The sequence below is a fragment of the Dendropsophus ebraccatus genome, chromosome 7 (assembly GCF_027789765.1).
Source record: "Dendropsophus ebraccatus isolate aDenEbr1 chromosome 7, aDenEbr1.pat, whole genome shotgun sequence".
NCBI lineage: Eukaryota > Metazoa > Chordata > Amphibia > Anura > Hylidae > Dendropsophus > Dendropsophus ebraccatus.
The window spans coordinates 1399912-1420665 of NC_091460.1; the positions used below are offsets into that span (position 1 = coordinate 1399912).

The 20754-nt window shown below is 48.8% G+C and overlaps 1 protein-coding gene and 1 pseudogene across 1 annotated transcript in view; both read right to left on the bottom strand.

Annotated features, from left to right (window-relative positions):
• Positions 1–4626, bottom strand: part of LOC138797158 (zinc finger protein ZFP2-like) — a 427215-nt gene extending 422589 nt beyond the window's left edge. Inside the window, exons 1-2 of the mRNA XM_069976982.1 lie at positions 4469–4626; positions 3997–4091 (exon numbers count right to left, since the gene is read on the bottom strand). Of these exons, the coding sequence (XP_069833083.1) occupies positions 3997–4091; positions 4469–4565 (192 nt within the window). The 5' untranslated portion in view covers positions 4566–4626. The remainder of the gene's footprint in view (positions 1–3996; positions 4092–4468) is intronic.
• Positions 1–20754, bottom strand: part of LOC138797196 (zinc finger protein 585A-like) — a 38025-nt pseudogene that overhangs the window by 7173 nt on the left and 10098 nt on the right.

Below are 20754 nucleotides of genomic sequence, written 5' to 3' on the forward strand. Positions count from 1 at the left end.
AGCACCGGGGGGCGCTATAGAGATATAGTGCTATAGCATCAGCCTCATCTACCTGCTGATTGTCTGCTGGGACATTTCCCTCTGGACAGTCCTGGGAATACAGAGGACGGGGACACCTCTCTGGTGGATTCCTGTCACTGCCTCCATCTGTAGGGAACACACAGGGAGCCAATCCATTATACACTGCTACATGTCATCAGGAGGAGGAGGAGGAGGATGGGGGGAGGATGGGAGGAGGAGGATGGGGGGAGGATGGGAGGAGGAGGATGGGAGGAGCAGCAGATGATGGGGGGAGGAGGAGGATGGGAGGAGGAGCAGCAGATGATGGGGGGAGGAGGAGGATGGGAGGAGGAGGAGGATGGGAGGAGCAGCAGATGATGGGGGGAGGAGGAGGATGGGAGGAGGAGGATGGGAGGAGGAGGATGGGAGGAGGAGGAGCAGATGATGGGAGGAGGAGTAACTAGGGAAACCTAAGGTTTTTCTTTCACAACCTATAAATCTCCTTCTCCTTACACCGATCATCGGCCATAAAATCCGTTTCCACTTCTGCTTCATCTATAACCTCAACCTTAATATCAATCAGATCTTCAGCCTAAAATAAAAAAAATTGGAATTAATGTGAGGTTCAATCAATGTATGGTCCCATATTGTGTAACGCTATCTACCTGCTGATTGTCTGCTGGGACATTTCCCTCTGGACAGTCCTGGGAATACAGAGGACGGGGACACCTCTCTGGTGGATTCCTGTCACTGCCTCCATCTGTAGGGAACACACAGGGAGACAATCCATTATACACTGCTACATGTCATCAGGAGGAGGATGGGGGGAGGAGGAGGATGGGAGGAGGATGGGGGGAGGAGGATGGGAGGAGCAGCAGATGATGGGGGGAGGAGGAGGATGGGAGGAGGAGGAGCAGATGATGGGGGGAGTAGTAACTAGGGAAACCTAAGGTTTTTCTTTCACAACCTATAAATCTCCTTCTCCTTACACCGATCATCGGCCATAAAATCCGTTTCCACTTCTGCTTCATCTAGAACCTCAACCTTAATATCAATCAGATCTTCAGCCTAAAATAAAAAAAATGGAATTAATGTGAGGTTCAATCAATGTATGGTCCCATATTGTGCATGTAATTGGAGATAGCCTCGGCACTACCAGCTTGTGGCAATCAACACCGGTTACAGGTGAACTTGGAAAAAAATGGGGTGGGCGTATGTTTGTAAAGATTTGGTGGTGCTCAACTGAAAGTCACAGTCTCTTTAAATTGACAGCACTCAGAAGAATACAGTGGCACTCACCAGCATAAGTTGCAAATTAATTTCTTTATTTCATCACTGGTCACTGGGATGGGTGCAAACAGGCGACGATGGTTTTGCGTGCTCAGCTGATGCACGCTTTGTCTTAGCCTACTACGTCACTCCGTTGCCCCTCCTTTATAGTGCAAACACTTACAAGCGTATATAGCGTCTTTGCCTTATTGCTTCACATAAATATGAACCTATCCTATTTTGTCACGCTATACATTTCTAGCCGATCGCTCAGTCCCAGAGGGCCCAATGCTTGCGTTTCCTTCTTTATTAATGCCGCATGTCTATCTCCTCCTGCTGGTGAGTATCTTACTATGCACAGACCTAAAAAACGCATGTCTGACGTATCCCCGTTGTGAACTACACGCATATGTTCAATTAACCCTTTCCTGTCCGGACTGATCTTACGTGTTCAGCAAATCTGACCTGCATAGAGCGGATCGTTTTTCCAATGTAATAGTGACCGCAGCTGCAAGTCACGGCATACAGCACATATTTGGTTTGACACGTAATGAAATCTCGATGATGCCACATGTTACCTCCCAGGCATATACCGGCCGTGTGTTGCAGCTGCGGGCACCACTTACATGAACCGCACTCATGGTTACCGTTAGGCAACCCTTTTGATAACCAATTATCTCCCACTGGCGTTGTTCTGTGTCTCCCATGTACCAACTCATCACGTACATTCTTACTTCTTTTGAAGGCTATAATCGGTCGTTGTACCGCTATCTCCTGTAAACCTTCTTCCCCTGCCAGGATGTGCCAGTTGTTATTTACTACAGATTTAATGACATCATTCATAGGGCCATTCCTGAAAGTAAGAACGCATGTGTCTGAACTCTCCTCTGCGTTATGTTTCCTTCTACTATGTTTATGGATTAGGGTAAACCGATCTAATTTACGTACCCTCTCCAAGGATCTCTGTACTTCCCTAATCGGATAGCCCCTTTTATATAGTCTTTGGGCTAACTCCTCTGCCTGCTGTTCAAAAATGTCATCATTATTATTTATCCAACGTAGACGCACAAACTGTCCGTACGGGATAGATTGTCTAATGTGAACAGGGTGGTAACTGTCGTACCTAAGTAGAGAGTTGGTGGCCGTGGGCTTGCGATACCCACTTGTCACCAACTCCCCACCCTTCACCTCCAAGTGCACATCCAGAAAGTCCAGACTCCTCCCCCCATACACATAAGTGAACGACATATTTAGATCATTGTTATTCATATACTCAACAAATAGCCGGAACTCATCCTCCGTGCCTGACCATATAATTAGTATGTCATCAATGTACCTTAAAAAAGGGCTATTTTAGCTGCAAATGGGTTTTCTAAATTAAATACCTTTCTGTCTTCCAATTCGGCCAAAAATAAATTAGCAAAAGTTGGGGCGGCCGGGGTCCCCATCGCCGTTCCAGCCCGCTGACGGTACCATTGGTCAGGGAACTGGAAGGCGTTATGGGTCAGCATGAACCCCAAAAGATCACACACATAACTTGAAAAAAGCTCATCATTTTCTGCCACATTCAGCAATCGACGTCTGATCGCCTGTACACCCGCATCCTGAGAGAGAGAGACCCTCGGACCAACCAAATTCATCCAGTATAGTGAGTAATTCTGACGTATCACGTAAATATGAAGGAACATTCTTCAATAACGGCCTGAGTACCCAGTCTAAATATTTAGAGACTGGTTCTGTAACTGATTCCCTACCCGCCACTATGGGGTGCCCCGGAGGGTTTACCATAGTTTTATGGATTTTTGGGATTATATACCAATATGGTTTTTTTGGCTGTTCTATTAATAATTTTTTAGCACATTTTTCAGAAAACATGCCTTGTTCTACTCCCTGCCGTAATAGTGATCTGATTTTCACAACATACTCTGATGTGGGGTCCTTTAGTAATCTCTCATATGTGGTTGCATCATTTAATTGTCTATTGGCTTCATTTACATAGTACTCCTTTGTAAGGAGCACTATGTTGCCCCCCTTATCGGCAGGCTTCACTATGATGTCATCACGTGATTTCAACCATTTCAATGCCTGTTCCTCTTGATTAGTTAGATTTTTTGTTGGTTGAGGATAAACTAGTGCTTTCATATCACGGATGACATTATTCATGAACAACTCCAACTGGGAGCCTGCCGGTAAGGGGGGATTGAAGGTGGACTGTACCCCTCCTCGGAACTCAACTTTATCCTCGACCTCCACAGGGGCCACCCAACCTTGTAGCTCCATGAGGGTTTTAACCACCTCCCTGTCTGTGTTATCAAAATGGGGACTCATGCTGAACCCAAGTGGACCAACCTGTGCAGTGTATTCACCAACCGCTCTATCCACCTGTTGCAAAGAATTACTGATAGCAAAAAAACATTTGAGATTTAGTTTACGGATGCCTTTTTGGAAATCTATTATGAATTCAGTATCATTAAAGTTAGCCCCCATGCAGAAATGTAGACCCTTCCCCAACAGTGAGACACAATCCTCAGATAATGCAACATTAGTCAAATTTACCACTTCTCCTTCATTACACCCCTTTACTTTCTGAATACCTGTGGTGTCTGGTTGAGAAGCACCGACTCCTACTTGCACCAGGAGACATGCTTTCTCTTGACACCTGCTTTTACTCCTCTTTTGCCTCTGACGCCCCCGTCGTATGGTCCCATATTGTGTAACGCTATCTACCTGCTGATTGTCTGCTAGGACATTTCCCTCTGGACAGTCCTGGGAATACAAAGGATGGGGACACCTCTCTGGTGGATTCCTGTCACTGCCTCCATCTGTAGGGAACACACAGGGAGCCAATCCATTATACACTGCTACATGGCATCAGGAGGAGGATGGGAGGAGGAGGAGGATGGGGGGGAGGAGGAGGATGAGAGGGGGAGAAGGATGGGAGGGGGAGGAGGATGGGGGGGAGGAGGATGGGAGGGGGAGGAGGATGGAAGGAGGAGGAGCCAAGGAGGAGGAGGATGGGAGGGGGAGAAGGATGGGAGGGGGAGGAGGATGGGAGGAGGAGGAGCCGAGGAGGAGGAGGATGGGAGGGGGAGGAGGATGGGAGGGGGAGAAGGATGGGAGGGGGAGGAGGATGGGAGGAGGATGAGGATGTAGGGGCCCCTCCCCCCTGCTCTCTAGAATCAGGAAGGTCTCCTCTTACCTTGTGCTGTGAGGCCGGGCGGCTGATCCTCCATCATGAGCGGCTGCTCCCCCCGGTACAGATCCTTGTGTCCTTCTACATACTCCCACTCCTCCATGGAGAAATAGACGGCCACATCCTGACACCTTATAGGAACCTGACACACACAATGATCACACAGTCATCCCCCCCAGCCTGCTGCCTCCTGGATTACTCTATCATCTCCCAGCATTCCCCAGTGTCACCTCTCCAGTCAGCAGCTCAGTCATCCTGTGGGTGAGTTCTAGGATCTTCTGCTCATGTATCAGTGATGGAGGCTCCGTGATGGGGCCCCGGGCCCTGCTCCGCCCTCCTGACTCCTGGGGGAAGGCCACACCCTCCCCCCATGTCTTCTTCACTATGGTGTAATCCTGGGGATGGAGAGAGACAATGAGGGGACTGAGCCCAGTATTCCTGCCTCCTCCTCACTACAAAGAGGAGATTGTCCCCCTGTATAGAGCTCTAGTGAGGAGGAGGAGGAGGAGGAGGAGGAGGAGGAGGAGACACATCTGGACTACTGGGGTCAGTGCTGGAGACCACCGCACCTACAGAGAGGAGACCAGATCCAGAACATAGAGCAGGGGAGGGAGGGGCCAAAGAGCCCAGACAACAATGGTGGAAATCTAGAGAAGTTACCTCTCCGGTCAGCAGGCGGATGATCTCCAAGGTGACGTGTAATATTCTCTTACTGATCTCATTCCTGTCCTTCTCCATCCTTGGGGGGTCATTCAGGAGAAGGAGTGTCTGGGGGAGAAGAGGAGACAACTGGAGCACAAGGAGGGTCTAGTCCTGCCGGGGCCTTTAGGCCACAGCCAGGGGCCCCAAACCATACAGGGGCCAAAGCAAATGTAACACCCCTCCTCCTGTAAGCTTACCTTACTGCTGGGGGGGTCACACACTGATAGTAACACAATGTAACATCCCTCCTCCTGTAAGCTTACCTTACTGCTGGAGTCACACACTGATAGTAACACAATGTAACATCCCTCCTCCTGTAAGCTTACCTTACTGCTGGGGTCACACTGATAGTAACACAATGTAACACCCCTCCTCCTGTAAGCTTACCTTACTGCTGGGGTCACACTGATAGTAACACAATGTAACATCCCTCCTCCTGTAAGCTTACCTTACTGCTGGGGGGCCACACACTGATAGTAACACAATGTAACACCCCTCCTCCTGTAAGCTTACCTTACTGCTGGGGTCACACACTGATAGTAACACAATGTAACATCCCTCCTCCTGTAAGCTTACCTTACTGCTGGGGTCACACACTGATAGTAACACAATGTAACACCCCTCCTCCTGTAAGCTTACCTTACTGCTGGGGTCACACACTGATAGTAACACAATGTAACATCCCTCCTCCTGTAAGCTTACCTTACTGCTGGGGTCACACTGATAGTAACACAATGTAACATCCCTCCTCCTGTAAGCTTACCTTACTGCTGGGGTCACACTGATAGTAACACAATGTAACATCCCTCCTCCTGTAAGCTTACCTTACTGCTGGGGGGGTCACACTGATAGTAACACAATGTAACACCCCTCCTCCTGTAAGCTTACCTTACTGCTGGGGTCACACACTGATAGTAACACAATGTAACATCCCTTCTCCTGTAAGCTTACCTTACTGCTGGGGTCACACACTGATAGTAACACAATGTAACACCCCTCCTCCTGTAAGCTTACCTTACTGCTGGGGTCACACTGATAGTAACACAATGTAACATCCCTCCTCCTGTAAGCTTACCTTACTGCTGGGGGGTCACACACTGATAGTAACACAATGTAACATCCCTCCTCCTGTAAGCTTACCTTACTGCTGGGGTCACACACTGATAGTAACACAATGTAACACCCCTCCTCCTGTAAGCTTACCTTACTCCTGGGGTCACACACTGATAGTAACACAATGTAACACCCCTCCTCCTGTAAGCTTACCTTACTGCTGGGGGGTCACACTGATAGTAACACAATGTAACATCCCTCCTCCTGTAAGCTTACCTTACTGCTGGGGGGTCACACTGATAGTAACACAATGTAACATCCCTCCTCCTGTAGGCTTACCTTACTGCTGGGGGGGGGGGGGGTCACACACTGATAGTAACACAATGTAACACCCCTCCTCCTGTAAGCTTACCTTACTGCTGGGGGGGGGTCACACACTGATAGTAACACAATGTAACATCCCTCCTCCTGTAAGCTTACCTTACTGCTGGGGTCACACTGATAGTAACACAATGTAACATCCCTCCTCCTGTAAGCTTACCTTACTGCTGGGGGGTCACACTGATAGTAACACAATGTAACATCCCTCCTCCTGTAAGCTTACCTTACTGCTGGGGGGGTCACACTGATAGTAACACAATGTAACACCCCTTCTCCTGTAAGCTTACCTTACTGCTGGGGGGGTCACACTGATAGTAACACAATGTAACACCCCTCCTCCTGTAAGCTTACCTTACTGCTGGGGGGTCACACACTGATAGTAACACAATGTAACATCCCTCCTCCTGTAAGCTTACCTTACTGCTGGGATCACACTGATAGTAACACAATGTAACATCCCTCCTCCTGTAAGCTTACCTTACTGCTGGGGTCACACTGATAGTAACACAATGTAACATCCCTCCTCCTGTAAGCTTACCTTACTGCTGGGGGGTCACACTGATAGTAACACAATGTAACACCCCTCCTCCTGTAAGCTTACCTTACTGCTGGGGTCACACACTGATAGTAACACAATGTAACATCCCTCCTCCTGTAAGCTTACCTTACTGCTGGGGGGTCACACTGATAGTAACACAATGTAACATCCCTCCTCCTGTAAGCTTACCTTACTGCTGGGGTCACACACTGAGGAGCAGAGATCTCCACACACAACACAACAGCAGTGACTGCCCGGCCAGGATCTGTTCTGTATCTGGTAGATGCTGGAGGTGTAGGTCCTGTGATGTCACAATCATGTGACCAGTACATGTGGGGGCAGAGTTCAGCAGTGCAGGATAGAAGAGATTGTGGTGAAGGACCTGTGATCATGTGACAGGAGTGGGCGGGGCTCAGCAGATTAGTATATATAGTGGTGAAGCTTCTGTTCTTCTGACTTCTGTAAACAGCAGAATAGAAAAAACAAAATTTACTTACAAATAGTTTCTTTTCTTGAAGCCCATGATGGCACTACTGGAGAGGTCTACCTCATACTCTCATTGGACAGGAACCCTGGATCTTTAAAAGAGCAAACGCCCCTTTCAATACCAGCATTTAGCAAGAACTTAGGAGCGAAGCTCAAAGCATAACAAAAATACACACAAAAAAACTATATACTTTTTATTTTTTTATCTATACCACATATACAGTAGAATTATCTATTCCTAAAAAATTTTATTTACATTATATATATATATATATACAGTGGGGAAAAAGTATTTAGTCAGTCACCAATAGTGCAAGTTCCACCACTTAAAAAGATGTGCAAAGTAGCTCTCACACCTCTAAGGAGAGTCATTACCCCTTTGACCCACCTCAATAGACCTCTCACTAGCCAGCCAACACCCTGCTCTGCACTGATGAGGGTCAAAAACCCGAAATAGCTGTCTGCAGATGGGAAATCTTTCCTTTGGGAGAGATAGTTTGGCTTGGCATAAAATCCCCAGTCAATGTTCTAAGGCTCCTTGACTGAGCGAGACTTGACTTGAAGGGACATCTCTTTGCTTAAGAGGTGTGAGAGCTACTTTGCATATCCTTTCTTCCCAGAATTCCTAGTGGAGCAGCAATGATCTGTAAGTCTCCACACGTCCTTGAGACGGGCTCTCCTTAAGGAGAGTCATTACCCCTTTGAACCACTTAAAAAGACGAGAGGCGTCTGTAATTGACACCATATTAGACCTCAACTATGGGAGACAAAATGAGAAAACAAATCCCGAAAATCACTTTCTCTGATTTTTGTAAGAATTTATTTGCAAATTATGGTGGAAAATAAGTATTTGGTCAGTAACAATTTCCTCTCAATCCTTTGTTCTTGTCACGGCCGCAGCGGCTTCCCGCGTTCCGGGTCGCCGCCGCGACCGCCTCCTGTCCCATGCAGCCGCCGGGGTCCTTGTGTAGGGACCCGGCGCTGCTGCTAGTTCGGCCCCTGGGACGCCTCACCTCTCCTCTGTTCCTGTCTCGGTCTGTGCCGGCCGGCGCGCGTGTCCCCGCCTCCTAGGGCGCGCGCGCGCCGGCTGTCTCAGATTTAAAGGGCCAGTCCGCCCTTAATTGGTTAGTTGCACCAATCACTCCCCTATAAATCCCAGCATGCCCTGTCCCTTGTGTTGGAGCCTCTACATGCTTCCCATAGCGTTTGGCCCAGCTCCCTGTCGTTCCTGACCTTAGTCCTTGTCCCTGGTTCCTGTCCTTAGTCCTTGTCCCTATCCTTGCCCGCTGCTTTCCCATTGTTCCTGAGTCCTGTCCGCCACCTGCGAGCACGCCTTCTGTCCTCTGCCTGCACGATCTCCTGCCTACTGCTCCTGCCACGCCTCGCCTGCCGTCACCAGCAACCAAGCCAGGGGTAGCGACCTGGGGGTCGCCTGCCGCAGCAAGTCCATCCCGCTTTGCGGCGGGCTCTGGTGAAAACCAGCGGCCCCTTAGACTCCGCTCCCTGGTGAGGTTAGTGCCATCGCTGGTGACGGTCCAGTGGATCCACTACTCCAGGCGTTACAGTAGGCTCCAACCATGGATCCCGGCGAGGTGCCTGATCTCCGTGACGTCGCCAGAGTGGTCGCTCAACAGGCTCAGCAAATCCAGCAATTGACTGCCGCCCTACAGCAGCATACTACAGCCCAGCGCCTATCACCACCTGCAGCTACCTCGAGACTTCTACTGGCTCTCCCAAGCAAATACTCTGGTGACTCCAAGTTGTGCAGAGGATTCCTGACTCAATGCACTATGTATATCGAACTTCTAAGCAATTAGTTTCCCACTGAGCGCTCTAAAGTGGCTTTCATCATCAGCCTATTAGAGGGTAGAGCTCTGGCCTGGGCCACGCCGCTGTGAGACCGAGATGACCCTGCTGCTGCCAATCTCCGAACCTTCTTATTCGAGTTTCGCTCCGTCTTTGAGGAACCAGCCCGTGCTTCTTCAGCTGAAACTGCTCTCCTCAGCTGAAACTGCTCTCCTCAACCTCTCTCAAGGGAGCTCCTCTGTTGGCGATTACGCCATCCAGTTCCGTACCCTGGCGGCTGAATTGGACTGGAATGAAGCCGCTCTAATAGCCACCTTCAAGAAGGGCCTGTCTAATCGGGTGAGAGACGTGCTTTCCGCCCGAGACCTACCCACCTCCCTGAACGAACTCATCCTACTGGCCACCAGAGTTGATACTCGTTTTTCGGAGAGGGAGGAGGAGGTTCGGCATGAACATCTACTAGGCTTGCCCCGTCGCCATCACCAGCTGGCGCCGGTTTTCCAGAATCCTGACTTTCCGGTGCCCCAGCCCTCTCCTGAGATTCCCATGCAGGTGGAACGGGCTCACCTGACGCCTGATGAAAGAATTCGTCGTCTGGAGCTGAATCTCTGCCTCTACTGCGGTGGTTCGGATCACTTTCGGCTGAGATGTCCCCTACGTCCCCAAACGTCCGGGAAATGCTCGCACCTAGGTCCGGTGGGACAGGTGTCCCTAGGCGTGAACGCTACCTTTCCAAGTTTGTCTATGCCGGTTTCCATCCAGACACCCTCAGGACAAAATCACCAGACTACTGCCTTTCTCGATTCTGGGTCAGCAGGCAGTTTTATTGCGGCAACATTGGTCCAAAGATGGCGGTTACCCGTGACCCCACTAGCCAGACCCCTGACTATCTCCTCGGTCACGGGCGAGATTCTTACCAACCAGATATATTTCCAGACCGCACCTCTAGTCCTCCAGGTGGGTCCTTTACATCAGGAAAAGATATCCTTCTACGTCCTGCCCCATTCATCCCCTGCCATCCTCCTGGGACTCCCTTGGCTGCAATTACATGCTCCTAAGCTGGACTGGAGAACCGGGGAGATTATCAGTTGGGGTCATGACTGTTCCAACCAGTGTCTCAAGTCACCTCAGACCAAGTACTCGGTGTCGTCACCTGACCCCGCCAAGCCTCTATCCGGCCTACCGGCAGAAGACCAAGACTTGGTGGATGCCTTCTCTGCCGAGAAGGATCTCATCCACAAACCCACATCTCCTCGCCACAGTATACCTCCTGATCGCCTAGTACCAGTCGTCACCTCTACTCTTCAGAGAATACCCCCCGGAAAGACCCATGTTCACCCTGCGCTTCGAAGAGGGATTTTGAAGTGGGGACATTCCTCATTGGAGGCCGGGCACCCTGGAGTCCGAAAGACCGGGCAACGGATCTCCCGCCACTACTGGTGGCCCAGTTTGTTCCAAGATGTCAAAGACTTTGTGGCTTCCTGTGCCATTTGCAGGCAAGAAAGAGGGGGAGGCCAAAGGGGGGGGTACTGTCACGGCCGCGGCGGCTTCCCGCGTTCCGGGTCGCCGCCGCGACCGCCTCCTGTCCCTTGCAGCCGCCGGGGTCATTGTGTAGGGACCCGGCGCTGCTGCTAGTTCGGCCCCTGGGGCGCCTCACCTCTCCTCCGTTCCTGTCTCGGTCTGTGCCAGCCGGCGCGCGCGCCGGCTGTCTCAGATTTAAAGGGCCAGTCCGCCCTTAATTGGTTAGTTGCACCAATCACTCCCCTATAAATCCCAGCATGCCCTGTCCCTTGTGTTGGAGCCTCTACATGCTTCCCATAGCGTTTGGCCCAGCTCCCTGTCGTTCCTGACCTTAGTCCTTGTCCCTGGTTCCTGTCCTTAGTCCTTGTCCCTATCCTTGCCCGCTGCCTTCCCATTGTTCCTGAGTCCTGTCCGCCACCTGAGAGCACGCCTTCTGTTCTCTGCCTGCATGATCTCCTGCCTACTGCTCCTGCCACGCCTCGCCTGCCGTCACCAGCAACCAAGCCAGGGGTAGCGACCTGGGGGTCGCCTGCCGCAGCAAGTCCATCCCGCTTTGCGGCGGGCTCTGGTGAAAACTTAGACTCCGCTCCCTGGTGAGGTTAGTGCCATCGCTGGTGACGGTCCAGTGGATCCACTACTCCAGGCGTTACAGTTCTATTTTCTTTGTTGGCAATGACAGAGGTCAGACGTTTTCTGTAAGTTCTCACAAGGTTGGCGCACACTGTTGTTGGTATGTTGGCCCATTCCTCCATGCAGATCTCCTCTAGAGCAGTCATGTTTTGGGGCTGTCGCTTGGCAACACGGACTTTCACCTCCCTCCAAAGGTTTTCTATAGGGTTGAGATCTGTAGACTGGCTCGGCCACTCCAGGACCTTGAAATGCTTCTTACCAAGCCACTCCTTTGTTGCCCTGGCGGTGTGCTTTGGATCATTGTCATGTTGAAAGACCCAGCCACGTTTCATCTTCAATTATCAGTGGTCTTGTATGTCTTCCATTTTCAAATTATTGCTCCCACAGTTGATTTCTTCACTCCAAGCTGGTTGCCTATTGCAGATTCAGTCTTCCCAGCCTGGTGCAGGGCTACAATTTTGTTTCTGGTGTCCTTTGACAGCTCTTTGGTCTTCACCATAGTGGAGTTTGGAGTCTGACTGTTTGAGGGTGTGCACAGGTGTCTTTTTATACTGATAACAAGTTTAAACAGGTGCCATTACTACAGGTAATGAGTGGAGGAAAGAGGAGACTCTTAAAGAAGAAGTTACAGGTCTGTGAGAGCCATGAATCTTGATTGTTTGTAGGTGACCAAATACTTATTTTCCACCATAATTTGCAAATAAGTTCTTACAAAATCAGACAATGTGATTTTTGGGATTTGTTTTCCCATTTTGTCTCTCATAGTTGAGGTCTACCTATGATGTAAATTACAGACGCCTCTCATCTTTTTAAGTGGGAGAACTTGCACTATTGGTATATATGGTGGGTATTAGGCGGGGTGCCGTCATGGGCTCAAAGAAAATAAATCACCGGTTAGTAATTTTGGTTTTCTCCTCGCCCTATGATGGCACCCCTGGAGAGATTAGGAATTGTGTCTCTGCGGTGTTCTGGTTGATCTCCCTGAGGTCAACCACCATCCTTTTACTAGCATTGCTCCCACTAGCCAGAAACCTACTCCACACTGATGAGGGGCAAATACCCTGAAACAGCTGTCTGTGGATGGATACCTTGCTTGGGTGGTTTCCTTGATTGGAGACATTCCTTGGCTTGGTTGTTTCTTCCCGGAGGAAGATCTGGCTAGTTCACTGACGTTGAGACACATGACGGTGTCTCTGCAGTGTTCTTTTGCATATTTGATTTCCCAGGGGGTAAAGTTCTAGAATACACTGACGTCGAGACACGTGATGGTGTCTCTGCGGTGTTCTGGCTGATCTCCCTGAGGGCAACTAGCATCCTTTTGCATGCACTTACTAGGCATGTCTGCTCCCAACTAGCCAGAAACCTACTCCACACTGATGAGGGGCAAAAGCCCCGAAACAGCTGTCTGTGGATGGATACCTTGCTTGGGTGGTTTCCTTGATTGGAGACATTCCTTGGCTTGGATGTTCCTTCCCGGAGGAAGGTCTGGTGACTGCAGTGTTCTTTGCATAATAGATTTGGAATAGTGACCTGCCTAGGGACAGTACCACCCTATCTTCTCTAATAGTCATATATGGTGATTGGATAGAGAATGCCCTGATTTCCCCACCCTTCTAGCTGAGGTGATGGCAAGGAAGAAGGCTAACTTATGGGACAGGAATTTAATATTACAGTCTGCAATTGGTTCTAATGGAGATCCAGACAAACCGGACAAGACTAGATAACTTTAGTAAAGACCCTGGGCGCTTGTGAGATAAGAAGATGCATGGTATGGGAATCACCAAGAGCAAACAAGAAGACCTGTAGTATGAGGGTCACAGAGGGGAAACGAGAAGGCACATGGTATGGGGGGGGGGGGGGGTCACAGAGGAAACAAGAAGATACATGGTATGGGAATCACCAAGAGGAAACGAGAGGATACATGCTATGGGGGTCACAGAGAGAAAACGAGAAGACGCATGGTATGGGAATCACCAAGAGGAAACAAGAAGACATGTTATGGGGGTCACAGAGGAAACAAGAAGATGCATGGCATGGGGGTCACAGAGGGGAAATGAGAAGACACATGGTATGGGAGTCACCGAGAGGAAACAAGAAGATGCATGGTATGGGGGTCACAGAGAGGGAACGAGAAGACGCATAGTATGGGAATCACCAAGAGGAAACGAGAAGACACATGGTATGGGGGTCACCGAGAGGAAACGAGAAGACTCATGGTATAGGAATCACCAAGAGGAAACAAGAAGACGCATGATATGGGGGTCACAGAAGAAATGAGAAGACGCATGGTATGGGGGTCACCGAGGGGAAACGAGAAGACGCATGGTATGGGGTCACAGAGAGGAAACGAGAAGACGCATGGTATGGGGTCACAGAGAGGAAACGAGAAGACACATGGTATGGGAGTCACCGAGAGGAAACAAGAAGATGCATGGTATGGGGGTCACAGAGAGTGAACGAGAAGACGCATGGTATGGGAATCACCAAGAGGAAATGAGAAGACACGTGGTATGGTGGTCACAGAGGGGAAACAAGAAGATGCATGGTATGGGAATAGCCAAGAGCAATGGGAGTCACCAATAGGAAACAAGACGACGCATGCTATGGGGGTCACCGAGAAGATGCATGGTATGGGAGTCACCGAGAGGAAACAAGAAGACGCATGGTATGGGAGTCACCGAGAGGAAACAAGAAGACGCATGGTATGGGGGTCACAGAGGGGAAACAAAAAGACACATTGTATGTGAGTCACCGAGAAGATGCATGGTATGGGAATCGCCTAGAGGAGACAAGAAGACGCATGGTATGGGGGTCACAGAGGGGAAACGAGAAGACTCATGGTATAGGAATCACCAAGAGGAAACAAGAAGACGCATGGTATGGGGGTCACCAAGAGGGAACAAGACGACGCATGGTATGGGGGTCACAGAGGGGAAATGAGAAGACGCATGGTATGCGTGTCACCGAGAAGATGCATTGTATGGGAGTCACCAAGAGGAAACAAGACGCATGGTATGGGAATCACCGAGAAGAAATGAGAAGACGCATGGTATGGGGGTCACCGACAGGAAACGAGAAGACACATGGTATGGTAATCACTGAGAGGAAATGAGAAGACGCATGGTATGGGGGTCACAGAGAGGAAACGAGAAGACGCATGGTATGGGAATCACCGAGAAGAAATGAGAAGACGCATGGTATGGGGGTCACCGAGAGGAAACGAGAAGACGCATGGTATGGGAATCACCGAGAGGAAATGAGAAGACGCATGGTATGGGGGTCACCGAGAGAAAACAAGAAGAATCATGGTATGGGGGTCACAGAGGGGAAACGAGAAGACTCATAGTATAGGAATCACCAAGAGGAAATGAGAAGACTCATGGTATGGGGGTCACCAAGAGGAAACGAGAAGACGCATGGTATGGGGGTCACCGAGAGGAAACGAGAAGACGCATGGTATGGGGGTCACCGAGAGGAAACGAGAAGACGCATGGTATGGGGGTCACCAAGAGGAAACGAGAAGACGCATGGTATGGGGGTCACCAAGAGGAAACGAGAAGACCTGTGGTATGGGGGTCACCAAGAGGAAACGAGAAGACGCATGGTATGGGGGTCACCAAGAGGAAACGAGAAGACGCATGGTATGGGGGTCACCGAGAGAAAACAAGAAGAATCATGGTATGGGGGTCACAGAGGGGAAACGAGAAGACTCATAGTATAGGAATCACCAAGAGGAAATGAGAAGACTCATGGTATGGGGGTCACCAAGAGGAAACGAGAAGACGCATGGTATGGGAGACACCGAGAGGTAACGAGAAGACGCATGGTATGGGGGTCACAGAGGGGAAACGAGAAGACCTGTGGTATGGGGGTCACCGAGAGGAAACGAGAAGTAAACACTGCTCACCTTCCTTACATCCTCAGTACGCCACCTCCATCACTCCAGTATATGCAGGCTAACTCCACCCATACAGGAACCTTCTCTATAGGTCCAATATCTGAAGAGAACCGGATTTATAAGAGGATTATTTCTTTCTGACATCTTTACTCACATTCTAAATGAGAACTCTGTTTCTTCTCTCTGAAGACTTCCAACATTTACTTTTTAGAATATGCGACACGTGGAAAACAAACCTTAGCTTAATTGTAGTAACCAAACATTTCCCACATTCATTAGACACAGGCCGTCTTCTCTGCCTAAGGGGCAGTACCAGGAGTCTGAGACGCAGATAAGTGACACATTTCCCACATTCATTAGACACAGGCCGTCTTCTCTGCCTAGGTTGCAGTACCAGGAGTCTGAGACGCAGATACAGTGGGAAAACATTTCCTGCTTCTTTTTGCAGGGATTTCTCACCAGAATATGGTGCCTGGCGCTCGTGCGTCAAAAAATCCTAAAACCTAACATTGTCCTGGAAATACCTGAATATGCAACAAAAAATAATTACCTGGGAAGGTAAAACCTGCATTTTATGATCCATCTGGCGAGAAGTGGTGTCCTAGACCCCATATAAATGTGTGTGCGTGGCTGCGGGGAGCACGGCGTGGAGAGACGTCACCAGACTTCATATTTTCGAGTTTTATTCAGTTCCATCACCTTTATACACAGTATACAGGGAGATACAATTTGGCCACACATATTAGAGAAGCTGGCGGAGGGGTCAGACACACTTGTCTCCTGTGTGATTCTTCTCATGTTTAACAAGACTTGACTTATCTGTAAAGGATTTCCTGCATTTCCAGCATGAATACGGCTTCTCCCCTGTGTGAATTCTCTCATGTACAACAACATGTGATTTGTTTGCGAAACATTTCCCACACTCTGAACATGAATACGGCTTCTCCCCAGTATGAATTCGCTTATGTACAACAAGATCAAGTTTTCTTGTAAAGCATTTACCACATTCTGAACAAGAATACGGCTTCTTCCCTGTGTGAATTATCTCATGTTTAACAAGACTTGATTTATCTGTAAAGGATTTGCCACATTCTGAACATGAGTATGGCCTCTCTCCTGTGTGACTTCTCTCATGTATAACAAGCTGAGCTTTATTGGTAAAACATTTCCCACATTCAGAACATGAATATGGTTTCTCTCCTGTGTGAATTCTCTCATGTGTAACAAGATTTGATTTATTTGCAAAACATTTCCCACATTCGGAACAAGAATACGGCTTCTCCCCTGTATGAATTCTCTCATGTTTAGCCAGGTCCGATTTACTTATAAAACATTTACCACATTCTAAACATGGATATGGTTTCTCTCCTGTGTGACATCTCTCATGTATAACAAGATGTGATTCACTTATAAAACATTTCCCACATTCTGAACAGGAAAATGGCTTCTCTCCTGTGTGAATTCGTTCATGTTTAACAAGATGAGATTTACGTGAGAAACATTTTCCACATTCTGAACAGGAATATGGTTTCTCTCCTGTGTGACTTCTTTCATGTATTACAAGCTGGGATTTATATGTAAAGTATCTCCCACATTCGGAACATGAATATGGCTTCTCTCCTGTGTGAATTCTCTCATGAATAAGAAGCTCAGATTTATATGCAAAGCATTTTCCACATTCTAAACATGAACACAACCTTTCTCCTGTGTGACTCTTTCTGTGTCTAAGGAGGTTTGAGCTTTTTGTAAATTCTTTTCCACAATCACCACAATGAAACCTTTTCTCCCATCCTCCGTGCTCCGTCCCTGTGGTCGCGGTGTGTGAGCGGTCAGGAGAAGGTTCCTCATGGTCAGGAGGATTATATGATAGATCTGTAGTGTGACGTCCTGGATGTACAGTAAGGGGGAGGAGGGCTTCTCCTGAGGAGCGCTGCTCCGCACCGACAGCCTCTTTATAATTCAGCAGTAACACGATGTTCTGCTCAGAGATATTACCGCTATTTCCTGTGAAGGGTAAAAAAAAAGATATTGTTATTGTCAATCCGCACGGTAGAGAGATGTTTCTACCATTTATGTCCGTGTAAGACAGAGAGTCCGGCCGTCACTCAGGGGTCATTCATTACAATAAACCAAAAATCAAATGTACCTGTAAGGTGGAGCCCCCCCTTATATCCCTGTGCCCCCCCCCTCACTATACTGCACTATACATATATACACGGGGGGGTGTTACTGTAATGTAGCTGTAAGGCAGAGCCCCCCCTATATCCCTGCCCCCCATCACTATACTGCACTATACATATATACACAGGGGGGGGTGTTACTGTAATGTAGCTGTAAGGTGGAGCCCCCCCTTATATCCCTGTGCCCCCTCCTCACTATACTGCACTATACATATATACACAGGGGGGGGGGGGGGGGGGGGGTTACTGTAATGTAGCTGTAAGGTGGAGCCCCCCCTTATATCCCCCCCCTCACTATACTGCACTATACATATATACACAGGGGGGGGGGGGGGGGTGTTACTGTAATGTAGCTGTAAGGTGGAGCCCCCCCTTATATCCCTGCCCCCCCTCACTATACTGCACTATACATATATACACAGGGGGGGGTTACTGTAATGTAGCTGTAAGGTGGAGCCCCCCCTTATATCCCTGCCCCCCCTCACTATACTGCACTATACATATATATATACACAGGGGGAGGGGGGTTACTGTAATGTAGCTGTAAGGTGGAGCCCCCCCTTATATCCCTGCCCCCCCCCCTCACTATACTGCACTATACATATATACACAAGGGGGGGGGTGTTACTGTAATGTAGCTGTAAGGTGGAGCCCCCCCTTATATCCCTGCCCCCCCCTCACTATACTGCACTATACATATATACACAGGGGGGGGGGTTACTGTAATGTAGCTGTAAGGTGGAGCCCCCCCTTATATCCCTGCCCCCCCCCTCACTATACTGCACTATACATATATACACAGGGGGGGGGGGTGTTACTGTAATGTAGCTGTAAGGTGGAGCCCCCCCTTATATATCTGTGACCCCCCCTCACTATACTGCAGTATACATATATACACAGGGGGGGGGGTACTGTAATGTAGCTGTAAGGTGGAGCCCCCCCTTATATCCCTGTATAACTCCATCCTCCCATACCTGGTATAGCAGCTGCCGGCGCCTCCTCCTCCTTCACCTCACTCATACACGGGGGATCGCCCCTCATCCTCTCTTCTTCTGCTTCATCCTCCACTTTAATATTGGTCACCTGATCTCCCCCCTGATGGGACATATAGAACAATTCAGTACAATCCAGCAGACAGGAGGGAAAATCTAACACATCAACATAAGAAACCAGCAACATGTATCTATCAGCCTCATCACATCTATGAGTGCAGGAGCAACAACCACCAGCACCGGGGGGCGCTATAGAGATATAGTGCTATAGCATCAGCCTCATCTACCTGCTGATTGTCTGCTGGGACATTTCCCTCTGGACAGTCCTGGGAATACAGAGGACGGGGACACCTCTCTGGTGGATTCCTGTCACTGCCTCCATCTGTAGGGATGACATAGATGGTGGACGGTTTAGTATCTGGGAGATCCTTAGGTTTTTCTCTTACCTCCCCCCCTTCCTTACACGCTCGCTGATTGGCCGTCGTCTCGTCTTCTGCTTCATCTATAACCTCAATCTTAATATCAATCAAATTTTCATCCTAAAAAGAGATAAATCGGCTCAGTCTCGGTGGTAAGTTGGTTCCTTGGAATTCTTCATGACGGCAGCGCAGGACTCACTATCATATGGTAGAGGTAGCCGAAGGGTTAACAGCCCTTCCTGTTCCTCCTATCACCATTATAACAGCCGGAGCACGACCTGACTATAATACACATCTATAATGTATATGGGGGAGGGGGAAACCTGGCACGGTAACCATAGTTACAAAAGAAAGGGGTTTGTTAGGTAGACGCATTTACGTGGTTATTTAGGGTGAACTCGGCCATAGGTGGAAACTCGGACCGATTATCTGAAGCATAACATCTTAGAGATTGATATCAGATATTGGTCATTAGATATTGGATAATGGATATTGATTATTAGATATTGGATAATGGATGTTGGATATTGATTATTAGATAATGGATGTTGGATATTGATTATTAGATATTGGTTAGTGCGTTCCGTTGGTCCATTATAGTTTCCAGGTGGAATGCGGACGAAAAAAACAATGAGATGTTCAGCAGACCACAAAACGTCATCCAGAATCGGAAGACAACCTGAACTCCCCCGTCAGAGACAACGTTAGTGGGAATCCCATGCAGCCGTAAAAAAAAAAAAAAAAGTTTGCAAGAAACTTCTTGCAAGGAAGTTTCTTCAATGCTACCAAATGGGGAGGAAGATGAAGTCCATCGAAAGATGGGACCATGGGCGACTAGGCAAAGGAAGGGGTTGGAGCAGACCCTCTGGCAGAGATTTGGCATTTTTTGTCCGGGCACACGTCTCACAAGACCTAACACATTCCCGAACGACTCTCTGCCAAGAAGGCCACCAGCACGAATGAGACAATAGGTAACCTGTCCCGGCAACACCAGGGTGACCGGCCAAAACAGACGCATGAACTTCTTTCAAGAGCGCCAATCTGAGATTTACCAGGACAAACGTTTATCAGGAAACAAATCTACTGACGCATCGTATTGAGACTTCAAAATTTCAGTTTTTTAAGTCGACAGACATACTAACCAATACAACGCCTGGAGGTAGGATATTTTATGGTTCCACCTCAGGGACCTCCCAAACACTGGAGCTCCTGGCTAGGGTGTCAGCCTTTACATTTCTGGACCCAGGGTGGTATGCAACAACAGAATTGAAGCAGGTAAAAAGCAACAAGTGTGCCCAACAAGCTTCATGAGGGTTTAACCTTTAGGCCTTAAGAGATATAAACCGTAACCTGGTGTCTAACTCCCTCCAGAAAATGTCTCCACTCCCCGAAAGCCAACAGCTCCCAGTTACCAGTGTCGCAATTGGCCTTGGAGGTGGAGAATCTTCTGGAGAAATATGTTACTGGTGTCAGATTGGTATGGGCTCCCTGCCCTGGGATAGTACCACCTCTACACCAGACTCTGAGGGATCAACCTCTACTACAAATGGTAATTCTAGGTTGGGATGCACCAACACCAGGGCAGAGGAAAAGTTCTTCTTTAACCCCTTAAGTTCAAAGCCTATTTTCGTTTTTGCGCTTTTGCTTATTCCATTTTAAGTTTAAAAGTCCATAGCGCTTGCATTT